Consider the following 13418-nt stretch of genomic DNA (forward strand, 5'->3'; position numbering starts at 1 on the left):
GGCCCCTTATTTCAAAGCACAGGTGGGTTCATGAACACAAATATCCTTCCTTAAACATAAATTCCTGTCTATACTTTTGGAACAGATTTTAACACAAGCTTTTATTTTATTCCTGCTCTCCTTATATCATATCAAATACATTTTGAGATTATCAGACTTTACCAAATTTTCCATCAGAAATTAAAAACAGTATCTCCATATAATATCCTCCCTCTGGTAAGTCAAGTTCATTTTGTGTAAAACACTTCTTCCCTTGTAAAACTAGAATGTAAATTTTTCAAAAAAGAATTTTCTTTTAAATTGACTCTTCAGTCCTATAACTAGTAAGCACCATGATATTCTGGGACCCCAAAGAAAGCAATTGTAAATCAAGTTCTATAGAACTTCTTTGGTTTGTATTTAAACCAACCATTTATTCAATTCCACAAAGAAATCAGTGTTATATTTTTCTTAACATTCAACTTAAAACATTATACATAATAAGCTGAATGAGGGAAAATCATTATCAAATGCTAAAAATGTAAACATGAAAAAAGTAAACATGAAAACAAATCTCTTTTTAAAAATTCATTTAATTACAAGAAAATTAGCCAGAAAATTGCACAGTTCCAAACAAATCCTCTGTATAAACACAAGGGCTCATTTACCATCATCTTTTTATATTTATCTCTCAAATAACATTCCATCTACTGAACCCAGCTTCTACTGGCAAAATTAGGATACATGGGTATTTTTACTGTTTTAATATTCCATAAGCAGAATTAGCTTTTGTCCTGAAGTTATGATGGTGTCTGTCATTCTGCTTCAGAGAAACTCTAAAATTGTTCCCTTATGAGTTTCAATTAGCCACTCTCAAAATCCAATGGAAATAGAAAACAAAAAAAAAAAAACCACTGTAGTTTCTCTAAAAGATTCCTGTCTTCAACTTCATTTTACCAGCCTAAGTACAAACTCAGAGAAAAGCTTCTTAAGTCCTGTAGTTTCAAATTCCTTTTGTAACTCATCCAATGACGAATACTCTTTGACTTCAAATGCCAGAAACCTGCATTATACAAGAGAAACTCATGAATATGCCTAAATTTGTCAGAGTATAATTATTGATTCAGTTGCTTTTCCATCTGCAATAGTACTAAATTATACCTTTTGTGTTCTGTCTGTACTTTTGTTTCAAACAGTACACTAATCATTTTCTCTTTGCATTTCTTTCCACTTGAGTCCACATCCACTTTGCAGGTTTTCTGAAGAATCAGGTACTCCTAAATGATAAAACAGTATGTTAAATACATATCTGACTCTGAATCTCAAAGTCTTACTTTTAAAGGAGAAATAATCTGCTGGCCTGTTTGCATGCTGACAGAGTACTCACTTTCTGAATCAAGCAGTAAGAGAGTTATGCAGTGTTTTTACATACTTGGAAGCATAACATTCTGGTGAATGCTGGAGTAAAGAAGGTTCTAATCCAACTACACAGGCTTAAATCTAGACTAGTCAGCCTACTAGAGCTGATTCTGGGGCTAGTTACCTAAACCCTCTGTGCCTCAGTAACTTACTCCATAAAATGCTTGCTCTTAACAGCTACCTTATGGGGAAGCTGTGATGGTTAAATGAGCTAATATGTGCGAAGCACTTAGAGCAGTGCCTGGCGCAACAGCACTTAATACAGCACCAGCTACTGTCTTTATCACAGAACTATTACTACTTCAAGTCAGACTGACGTGAACAGGCACACAGTACCAAACTTTCCAAATTGATGGAATCCATAAATATGCACCTGTAATTCTCAATCCTGATAAACAATCTTAAAAAATTTAACAGAGATATTTACATTAAATGGCATTTGAGGGAAAGTTAATAAAAAAGAAAGAACTATTTTTAAAAGTTCTCTGCATTAGCACAGGTCTAGCCATATGTTTCGGAGAAGGCAATGGCACCTCACTCCAGTACTCTTGCCTGGAAAATCCCATGGATGGAGGAGCTTGGTAGGCTGCAGTCCATGGGGTCGCTAAGAGTCGGACACAACCGAGAGACTTCACTTTCACACATTGGAGAAGGAAATGGCAACCCACTCCAGTGTTCTTGCCTGGAGAATCCCAGGGACAGGGGAGCCTGGTGGGCTGACATCTATGGGGTCGCACAGAGTCGGACACGACTGAAGTGACTTAGCAGCAGCAGCAGCCATAAATATACATTCATTAATTGATGGATCCAATCAGAGTAAAAACATCTGCAAAACAGCTGCACTTAGCCTAATATGCCTGAGCTGGCTTAAAGAAAAACCTGAGCCCTTTGGGGAAACATGAGCAAAGAAATGATGAGCATTCATTTAGTCAGCCAGTATTTTACCCAAGAGAGTCCAGCTATGAGTGAGTCAGTGATAGTTGCTCAGTCATGTCTGACTCTCTGCGACCCCATGGACTGTAGCCTGCCAGGATCCTCTGTCCAAGGAATTCTCCAGTCAAGAATACTGCAATGGGTTGCCATTTCCTTCTCCAAGATATACTATACATCACCTTAAAATATGTGGTTCCTTGGTCAGACCCCAACCCAAGATCTGTACTAAATCTGAAAATGTGTTATACCTATACACTATAACCTAGCACTACTCTGGTTAACTGAGGTTATTAATTACCAAGTTTTGTGTTAAGAGTACATCATGAAAAAGCTATGTAATCCTACAAATTTGTAATAACCCCACATATCTCTAAGACAGTAAGTTATGAAAGATAAATCTGTTTTAAATAAATTCTACTATAATTATTCTTGACCCAACCCAATTGAAAGTATAAAACCTATTAAGTGATTTGTAGCTCTTTTAAGATTTAACATATAATAAGCAGTTTTCCTTGTCTGGTCCCACATAAAGCAGGTTAGATGTGTATAGAATGAGAACTTGAAAAATCTGAAGAAGATGATGATTTTGAAAGCAGCTGCTGAGACAAGTCAGGTGGAAAGCAAAAGTTAGGGAGGAGATGACAAGCTGACAGCCCGAATGATTCTACTTCCACTCATACTAAATCCTGGTTAAAAGGGACCAGCTCCTCTTTCCAGGTACTACAGATACCAAATTCAAGCATCAGAACATATCTTTAACTGCCAAATTAAAAGTTTGCAGGCTTACCCACAAATACATACATGCTGTGTGCTTAACCAAGGAAAGAAATATAAATAGGCACAAAATTAGTGCAAATTTATAAAGTTTAGTTAGGCTCAAAGCTAATTACAGAAACAAACATTTGTGTACCATAGAGATTGCTTTTTTAATAACCTATCACTTTCATTAAGTGGCATGACTTTTAAAACATAATCTTCTACTTATTCTTCAAGCTTTATAAGTCTGTAGTTGTAATTAGAAGTTACAGATAGTCTTTAAAAAAGAAAATATCTATTAATATGGTAAGAGTGCACGCAGAAACATCTTAATGATTCATCTGCCCCATTGTTATAACACCATTTTAGCAGAAAAGAGCCAAATTCACATTCAACATCAAACTTTTTGGCACCTTGATGTCATTTCTGTCTCCCTGCAGTAAAATCAGTATGATTTTACCCATGAACATCAGTCTTCCTGTCAGCCTTAAATCAGAAACCCACTTCTCCACAGTTTTGACATATTTAGTCTTCGATCTCATGTGATCTAAATGCAAAAGAGTCATCCACAACCCATCATCCACAGTCACGCTTGCTGCAGAAGAGCACTTTTCACTGCCACCTCCTGCTTCTGGGCGCTTGAGGATGTGCCTGAGGTTTTGCTGAATCCAAAGAACCAGTTCATGAACCATAGGTTCCGACAAAAGGGTCTCTGCTTGCTCCAGTAACTTCTCCTTCACGATTTCACACTGGGCCCTGGTCAAGTCCTTGGAGTTCACCACAATACCAGGTAGACAGGATGGGTAACTGAGAGGTAAGTGGAACACCAACTGCAAGGGTATATCCGTATCTGTAAATCCTTCAGCTTTTGTGAGAATTCTGAACACAGCCCCATCTGTCTCTGGAAAGCATCCAAAAATAATGATTAGTTGTACCTAATTCAATTTGAATGGAACACTAACAAGAGAAAATTTTGGTTTCAGATGTCAATTTTATTTTTCATGTGAAAATTAAGTTATTTTGTCACACTAAGAAAGCCATGATTTACAGGTGTTTTCTTTCAGATATATATATATATATATATATATATACACACACATACATACATATACAGTCATAGAATCATGCTCAACCAGCACCCAGGATTTCACTGGCATTTACAATGGCTATTATCCTCTTTTTATTAAGGTCACCAGAAAGGTTTCTCCTTATATGATTTTTTTTTTCTACCCAGACTTAGTTGATAATTCTGGAAATTCCTAATAAACTCACATGAACCTTCAAAGAAATAGTATTGTGTATTTATAAAATCAGGAATTAGCTTAAAAGCTATACACTAAATCCAATGAAAGTCATGGTGCAGTGAGTCCAAGCAGAAGCAAATACTGGATCCCGTGTGGTGGTTGTAAGGGTGCAGAGAATACCAGCACTAGGCATGCACAGCCACTGCCTGGACCCGCTCTTTCTCACTTCAGATGTATTATTATCGGTGCAACATGAAGGCAGCGAGAGGAACTAAAATGGGGCAGCCATCAGTTCAGCCGTTTTCTGGCTCCACGAGGAGGGGGAAAGGGGAAAGTACACACAGGATACAAGATGAAACGCTCTGCTCTCTTTCAGATTTGCTCCACTTCACCCCTCTGATGTGTTCCACACCACTTCACCCCACTTTTCACAAGTTGATAAAACGTCAGGCTGATTCATTCTGCAGGGGGCAGAAGCACACAGATCAGAAGAGAAGAGTAGAACAGAACTGGGTGCCAAGGAGGCTCTTTGAAGTTAACTTGCCTTGTCTACCCTACTTCTATCTCCACATCCCTTGTTTCATTCTCCTTCACAAGACAGGCAGTCAGATCATTCTCATTTTCATACCTGGATTGCTACTCAACAGCCTTGACAATGGAAACCTGAATGTATCCCCATTTTAAAGAACTGAACAGAACATTAAAATGGCTCTCTAGCCATCTGATTCCATTTATTCAGAAGCCATGGTTATGGACATTGATTTATACGGGAACAAACATATCCATTACACAAGGTTTTTCTTTAGTAAAATCTTCAGTATCAGAGGCAAAGCACTGCTGTTTTAGGACACTACCCCAAAACCCAGGCAGTAACCATTATAAAGATCATATTAAAATGATATAACTTAAATTTGTATTACATAAGAAAAACACGGCTGCATAAAGAAAAATTTTCCAAACAACTTAGTGCATTCCCCTAAAATGCATCACCAGATTCTCAAAATCTTTCTTTCTTCTATCCTGTTACTTCTCCTTTAAAAAAAAAAAAAAAATTGTACTATTAAAGTAGGCTCCCTGGATGTCAGTAAGATCACTACATTTCACTTGGTAAAATGGGTATTATAAATAGACCAACAGACAACGTGTAACCACTAGACTAAATAAACCCTCCAGAAATCATCTAGAGGGTCCACTTTCCCTCTCAAGGGGGAGACATAATTTTTAAAGCTCTTCATTCATCATTTAACAAATAGGCACAGGAAACATAAGAGATTCAGGTTCGATCCCTGGGTTGGGAAGATCCTTTGGAGGAGTAAATGGCAACTGACTCAAGTATTCTTTTTTTACTAATTCATCTATTGAAAATACTTTTTTTTTAATTGAAGGATAATTGCTTTACAGAACTGTGCTGATTTCTGACAAACATCAACATGCATCAGCCTTAAGTATACATACGTCCCCTCCCTCCCACCTTCCTCCCCATCTCACCCCTCTAGGTTGTTACAGAGCCCCGGATTGAGTTCCCTGAGAATACAGCAAATTCCCATTGGCTATCTATCTTACACATGGTAACCTAAGTTTCCATGTTACTCTCTCCATATATCCTACCCTTTCCTTCCTCCCAAGCTCCCTCGTCCATCCCCATGTCCATAAGTCTATTCTCTGTGTCAATTATTCTTGCCTGGAGAATTCCATAGACAGAGGAGCCTGGCGGGCTACAATCCATGGGGTTACAAAAGAGTTGGACACAACTTAGCAACTAAACAACAAGTCAGCAAATAGAAAAGCAATGAGAGAAAATCCTGACTTTAGCTTTGGAAATTGTGAAATTATTAGTTATGTTTAGAAGGAAAACTACTTTAATTATATCAAGAATTAAAGGACTAACAACCTTCCTGCTTGGTTTTTTCTGTGACTCCTTCCACACACACACACACACAGGAGTTGCAAACTGAAATTACACAAAATGATGCTATCTCTGTAAGAAAATGAAAATCCCAATGACATACCCCAATACTGCTGATATTTAATGCAGTAGTAAAACTGTTCATTCTTTTAAAAACTAATTTTCTCCCTAAAACTCTAGAAGCATGTATATTACCCTTCCTTTCTCATCTGCCTTGGTTTGTACATGCAATTAAACTGGCTCTCTTTGCCTCAGAAATTTTCATGTAATCACATATACTGTCAGTCTGATTTGGGTTATTTTTCCATAAAAAAGAAAACAAGGTTGTTCCTATCTACTTTACGTTTATTGAACAGCTTAGAAACAGAGTGATTAACAGAAAAATAATGGTGTTCTATATCTTACTGTTAACCTCTGGCCTTCCCTGGCACCAAGACACTCTAGTTATTAAGTTCAACTCACAAACTCATCATTCTCAATAAACATCTATGCCACACAAAACTTATGCCTGCCCTAAGAATCTACAATTTTCATAAGTTCCAAGACTATTTTCACCTAAAGATCCTAGCAAAAGATTTAAGTCTTGCCTCTGGTTAGAGTTCACATATCTATTCCCTAGTTTGGATTTTTTTTTAATAAGTCTTTATGCCTTAAAATAAGTGTATCAACTTCATAACCAAAATAGGGGTTTCAAACCTTATTCTTCCTTACAAGTATATGAAAGAAATTATGCTAACTACACTCCAAACAACAGAAATTCAAACTAGAGAAACTGAAATAAACCCCAAATTCCATACCATTATTTTTAAGAATTCACCCTACACACACACAACAGAAATTCAATAAATGCTGTACAATAACAGAAGACAGTGGAAAATGTAAACAAATTTAAGAGAATGAATTCTTCAAGATTCATTTAGAGCCTATTAAGAAATCATTGCATCATGATTGCATCATTGCAATCACTGTATCATTGAATCATGGCATCACCGACTCGAAGGACATGCGCTTAAGCAAGCTCCAGGAGCTGGTGATGGACAGGGAAGCCTGGAGTGCTGCAGTGCAGAGTCAGACACGACTGAGCAACTGAACTGAACTGAACTGAAGAAATCATTTATATACCACATACAATTGGCTTTCCCAATACTTGCTTTTTTTTTTTTTCTTTGCAGTATTTACATGTCCTCAGGGTAAGACTTGTTCAGAAAACCACCAAAAAGTCCCCAACAGCCTCTCTTACTTCATCGTACAGGATTTTTTTTCCCTCTTGCTCCCGGACGCCTCCCCACAAGTATGCATCCACCAGTGCTGCAGCTGGATTGTTATATATTTTAAAAGGTAGTTACAAGAAAAGAAAAAAAAAAAACTAAGAATAAGTGAAGATCAAAGTGGCAATCCCTCCTTTAGAAGTGAAGTTCAGGGCTGAATTGGTTTTAGAGGTGACCTCAGTACCGACAATCAGCAGGAAACAGAGCTGAGCAGATTTAGACGGGTCAATGGGTGACAGTAATGATTCATTTTGCAGGAAGGTCCAATGCAGTCTGAACATTAGTGTTAGCAGAACACAAAAATTTACTCTGAAGCTACCACGCAAACATATCCTATGATATTGAGTCTTACACACCTCCCACTTTACAACATGCTTATCTGTAAGATGATTTCCAGAAACACAATTCAATGTATAGTGAGCACTGACTATGGTAATATACTCTGTGACCTCTGATTACCTCATCAAGAAAATGAAGATCTGTAACATCCCCAGTCTCACCTACTTCACAGGTACCCACACGGCCAGGCACACACATTACCCTTCAGAACTATTCTGAACCTAAGCTGGACCACACCTGATTCTTTGCTCTGGGTGCTCATCTTGCTCTCTTTATCTGGACAAGTGTTATCCCTGCTCGCTAAGAACTCTTTTCCTGCTGCAGCAACTCATGTCTATTAAGGAGCATGATGTACTGCACGAGTCCACCCTAGTGGTTACTAAATCAGCCTGAGCATCTATTATCTTCTCTAAAATAAAGAGCACCCCTCATCGGGACTAATGACAAGCCTGGCAGATTTAACAACGTTTTCTCCTTTAGATGTGTCTGTGCTTAGTCACTCAATCGCGTCCAACTCTTTGCGACCCCATGGAGCCTGCCAGGCTGCTCCGTCCACGGGGATTCTCCAGGCAAGAATACTGGAATGGGTTGCCATTCCCTCCTCCAGGGGATCTTCTCAACCCAGGGACTGAATCAAGGTCTCCCGCATTGCAGGCAGATTCTTTACCAACTGAGCCACCAGGAAAGCCTAGATTTGTCTAGCTTCCATGAAAAAAAGATGTTAGTGTTCTAACTTTCCTTATATTTCACTGACATATCTTTTAAATGTCTTTCAGGATTCTCTGCCACTGTTTTCCCAGTATCTGAGAAAAATTCCTTGCCAATTTCATTTGCTTAATCACAGCTTAAGATTACCTATCTTTCTTTTGAATAAAGTTGTTCAAATTGCCCCTTCTTCTCTACCATTTGTTCTCTCAGATATACAAGAGATTATGTACATATGCATAAATACTTCTTGAAAAATAAGCTAAAAATAAAAAATCTTGAAACAAAAAACAGAATACCTCTCATCAAATAAGATGCATTTAAAGTATCAGGTATACGGCAGGCGACCCCATTAAACCTGGCACTTTGACTGCACTGTGCCAGGGTCCAACCTCGGCAGGATCCAGGGGGTACCCTCAGGATGAACGGTGTGAGAGAGAGAGAGAGAGAGAGAGAGAGAGAACACGTGAGACCAGCCTTGATAGGGCCAGGTCTGTGTTCTACTTTTTGACAACAGTTTTTATGCCCTCAGTCAGAACGTTTCCAAAGTACAAGATGCTTACTCATGCTTACACAGGATTAGTATTACATCAGTTTGTTTTTTAGGAAGAGCAGGATGTTTTCTGCTTTCTAATTCTATAGTAAATCTTAGCACATTATCTTTAGCCTTGGGGTCCATTAACATTTTATGCGGGTCAGGTGAATGTAAACCTATTTTCCGTTTCTGTGGTGACCTTAACTGAAAGGTAAGCAGTCTCATAGGGCAACAGTACAGAGTAGAAGTATATCCTTGTTAACACAAAAATTAATCCTTCTGCAGAAGTTGTCAGTTGAGTTTATCTAAGAAGTTTACCCCACACTGACTCTGCGACTTTGGTGAGGCAGCCCCTGCCTAGCACTCCTTCCTAATAATTAACAACCGTTTCATTGTTACCACACTAGGGCTAAGCTCTTATTTTTCTAGATCTATAACTATATTAACAATGGTTTCCACAGCACAACCTTAGCACATTAAAAGCAAAAACACAGCAAGCAAAACACAGCAAGCAAACGTCAACCCAATAACCACCTTTAGAATAATTTTTCTTATGTTTTCTAATAGGACTCCTTCACCCCCCAAAAAGGCTCTATGTCTATTAGGGCCTTTATATGATCAGGTTCTTTATGCTGTTTTATGATTAGGGTATTATGAGCAGTCATGCATATTAGTACCAAGGGCATAGACACATTTGCCAAACAAACTAAAATACCAGCAAAGGAGTTTAAATTAAAACACTCCTTTCACCCTGGATAATCTCATAAAGTACCACCACCGAGGAAACTTATTGATTAAAGTTCTAAATTGATTCTTATTTGGGAAGAGATCTGGAAAGGCCTTCTGCCTGTGTCACAGAAATTAGGGAGTAGCCTATTGAAGCAAGCATCAGAAAGACAGATATTCATCTTTAAGTTGAGCGCCAGGGGCAGCTTTTCAGGATCCCTGAGAAACCTGATCCGCCTTGCCGGTCGAGTGGGATCTCGTGAGCTAGCTCCCGGCAGCACTGAGCAGGCAGCAGCAGAATGCCCCTGACTTGGTCTACCCATGGCACACCCTAGTGGACCGGTGTCAGAGCCCTCAGAATTCACACCTGGAAGAGAAAGCTACAGCTGATGCCTCTTACAATGAACTTACTACAACCACCACAAAGAGGCCACAGTGTATCTAAGTCCCCTGAAATTCTCAGCACAAATTAGTCCAGCCAAAAGAATGCAATTATTCAGACTCTTCAATCTTATGGCCTTACTAGATGACCCCTGGGTTGGCAGCGTGAGCCTTCCTGGGCTACCTTCTACCAGAAGCGCAATCCTACCAATGTTAACCTGATTTCAGGGGCAACAAAGAGAAGCTTATTTGAGGGGAAGGCCAGGAAGGAATTGATGGTATTCAGAATGTTCTGGTGTTAAGCTTATATCCTCCAATCCAAGCTGACAGTGACCACGAGAGTGGTAGCCAGCAGCCCACTGGATGTTTACTGTGGTCTATTATAAAGAAGTTCTTACTTACCCTTAATTCCCCCTTGTGAACATCAAACATTCCTATTTCAACCACTGAATTGTTTTATTCTCCAATGAACCTTTCAGCAACAAAATGTCCTAAGTTGTTACACTGAATTCTTTTATAATTCAATTACTTACTGATGCCAGAACACTGAATTAAATTAATTAGGAGGCATGGCTTGAAGTCATGCTCAATTTAACAGCAGATAAAGGGTCCACAGTGTTCTTTGTATCAAAAAATTGCTCCCTTTCTTTCTCTGCTTACTTTTTTTGGTCTTCTCTGAACCCTCAGCAGTGTCATATGCTCAACCATGTACTGAGGACAGAGACCACCATCAATTCATCCTCTTTCAGGTGTAATGGTAAATCATAAGTTCATTTTCCCAGGATATTCCCAGTTGAGCCATAATAAAGGAATTAAAGAAAACTAATGATATCCTCAAATGGCCTGCCTCAAGTAGAAGTAATGAAGTAATTATCAATAAAGAGAGTAGTAAAGACACCAAGATGATAAAGAAATAACAAATGCTATCCAATCAGAAGATAGGTGGCAAAAAAAAAAAAAAACTAAAAGTGAGTAAATCTTCTCATGAGGATTTTAAACGTTGTTTCAGAAAGCTGCAAGACAGGCTAGGCATTGAAAAGCAAGCAGCTTCACCACATAAATAAATTGGTTCACAGTACCCAGAACACGTCAGTGCTAAATGAACGTGTACAGACTGGTGATCAAGAGAAAAAAAGGAAAAGGAGGCCATCCCTGCTCCGCAGGTGAATAACACATCACATGGACACGAGGAATAGACCCTAACCCTTGATAGCTTTCTCCCAACACCCAGACATTTTAGACTACCTTCTTAAAGGTCAATCTATGGTCAGAAAGACAATTTTAATAACAGCTGAAACATGACAGAAGTTTAAATCTCCTGCCAAAAAATTTACATAATGTATTTGAAAGCTAAGTGAAAATTGAAAATCATCTGCATCACTGCACTTTTTTCATAAACTGAAGTTTTGTTTTTTACTTAACAGAAGCTACAGACAGGTACAGAGAGTAAGTTTTCGCTGTCATGAAAATAAAGCCAGAATAACCGTTCTAGACTGTAAGTTCCGGGGGACAGTGTCTTTGAAACCTTGCGTTTTCAGGGACTCAAATGTGAGCGCAACAATTAATGCGCCCCAAGAGCCTGTAATTGATAACCACCTTTAAGCGAACTAGAAAAAGCTGAAGAAAAACAATCTAACTGAGAGAGTTCTGACTGAGCGCTGGTTGAATTCAAAAATTCATTCAACAATAATTTACTATGAATACCTACCATGTGCCTGGCACTGACCTAGGTGCCTGCAGTTTTGTGGTTACAAGACAGACAGGGTCCTGCCTTCTTGCAACTTGAGACAACCAAATACCCATTTAGTTTAACTTCAGCGGGTGCCCTGATGGGGAAGTTGGGTTTAAACTAGGGGTGTCGGGAGAGACCTCTTTTTAAGATGAGATCTGAAGAATAAGTTCAGGACACCCAGGGAAAGCCTGGGGGGACGCTGTCCAGGAAGGCGCAGCTGATAGCCCTCAGCGAGTTGAGGAGTGATCAGGCTAGGGGGTGCAACGGGGCGGGGAGTATGTTTGAGGGGGTGTAGAGGCGAGTGGGGGAGGGACGGGAGAATGGAGGGAAATCAAGGAATTGGGGGCAGGGGCGAATGGAGGTGGGAACGGGCGAGTGGGGGTGAGACGCGAGAGTAGAAGGTGAGACGGCCCAGTGGATGAAGGGGCGCGGGAAGCAGGGACCGGCCGACGGGCTGCACGAGCCTGCGCGTTATGTTCTCGGCTGACTGCAGAGCAGCGGAAGGGGCGCTACGCTATTCACGTTTTAAGGGTCGCCGCACTCTCCCGCCTGCTCCCACACACGCCCAGTCCCGGCGCCTGTCATTCCATCATTCAACTACCCCGGCCCCCAAGTGTGGGCTCGAGGAGGTGAGCCCAGTCGGGGTGGGTGGGGAGCCCGGGTCCCTCTGGCGCGGAAGTAGTCACCTGAGAGACTCAGCACTTCCCACTCGTCCGGCCCGCAGAAAATCGCTGCCAGGGCCGAGAGCTCCTCCCGCACCGGCTCCGCCATGGCCGCGCCGCCCCGCACGCTCAGCACCGCCCCTTCCGCCGCCGCTGCCGCCCCGGTCGTCCCGGAACAGTGCGGCCGGGCGGCCACCAGGGGGCGCTCCGCGTCTCCGCTGCGCTCCGCGGGCTGGAGGCCACTAGACGCCCCGCCCACAAGCTCCGGCTCTGTAACTGCAGCGGGAAGACTCACGCCGTTTGGGGGGCTTTTCTCCGAGGGTGAAGGCCCTGTGGTCCAGGGCAGGGTGTCTGCCAGAGGCCACCCTGCAGCTCACCCGCTGCTTTTCTAACAGAGGGAAGCCGCCTAGCAAAGCCGGAAATTCTCTAACTTTATCCCGGGCTTTGTACACTAGCCATTCCCTCCCAGACTTGTCCTTGAAGGGAACTTGGAGGTTAGGGGGGGGGGAAAAAAAAGGCAGGGAAGTGACCAGAAGAAGTTAGCCCCTGTCTGGCTCAGAATTGAACTAGGTGTTAGAAACACTGCAGTTAACAGATCAGAGGAGATTCTCCGCCCTCATGGAGGTACTAGAGACCCAGGCAATATGGGACACCCGGAAAACCTCCCGGGCAGTAACAACCTCCAGATGCTGAGAGGTAACTGGAGCTCAGACTCTAGACCAAGACCGGATTCCTCTTTCTCTTTCTCCTAACGATGGTTCAGAAGGGGAGAGTTGGACCTGCCACCTCTGGCATTCTAAGGATGTTACTGGGGTGGCCTGGACCCTTGCTGG

The 13418-nt window shown here is 41.0% G+C and overlaps 1 protein-coding gene across 2 annotated transcripts; it reads right to left on the bottom strand.

Moving 5' to 3' along the window:
- Window positions 1-552: 552 nt before the first annotated feature.
- RWDD3 (RWD domain containing 3) lies at window positions 553-12740 on the bottom strand. 2 transcript variants are annotated; one of them, XM_043877603.1, is made up of 4 exons: window positions 12610-12740; window positions 3501-3988; window positions 1141-1256; window positions 553-1042 (listed from the first exon to the last, which is right to left on the bottom strand). In XM_043877603.1, the coding sequence occupies exons 1-4, from the start codon at window positions 12692-12694 to the stop codon at window positions 928-930; spliced, it is 804 nt and encodes a 267-aa protein (XP_043733538.1). In that variant the 5' UTR covers window positions 12695-12740; the 3' UTR covers window positions 553-927. The 2 variants fall into 2 exon arrangements, 1 of the variants encoding a protein (XP_043733538.1); XR_006335813.1 differs by lacking the exon at window positions 553-1042 and having other exon boundaries at window positions 1147-1256; window positions 3242-3988.
- Between the last annotated feature and the right edge of the window lie 678 nt (window positions 12741-13418).

Source organism: Cervus elaphus, chromosome 20 (genome assembly GCF_910594005.1).
Source record: "Cervus elaphus chromosome 20, mCerEla1.1, whole genome shotgun sequence".
Lineage (NCBI taxonomy): Eukaryota > Metazoa > Chordata > Mammalia > Artiodactyla > Cervidae > Cervus > Cervus elaphus.

Coding starts and splice junctions, on each gene's coding strand:
- RWDD3 (XM_043877603.1), bottom strand. CDS start 12,694: ATGGCGGAGCCGGTGCGGGAGGAGCTCTCGGCCCTGGCAGCGATTTTC. Junction 1,257..3,500: donor GAGACAGAAATGACATCAAG/GTGCCAAAAAGT, acceptor TTTATCATTTAG/GAGTACCTGATTCTTCAGAA. Junction 1,043..1,140: donor GTACAGACAGAACACAAAAG/GTATAATTTAGT, acceptor TGTATAATGCAG/GTTTCTGGCATTTGAAGTCA.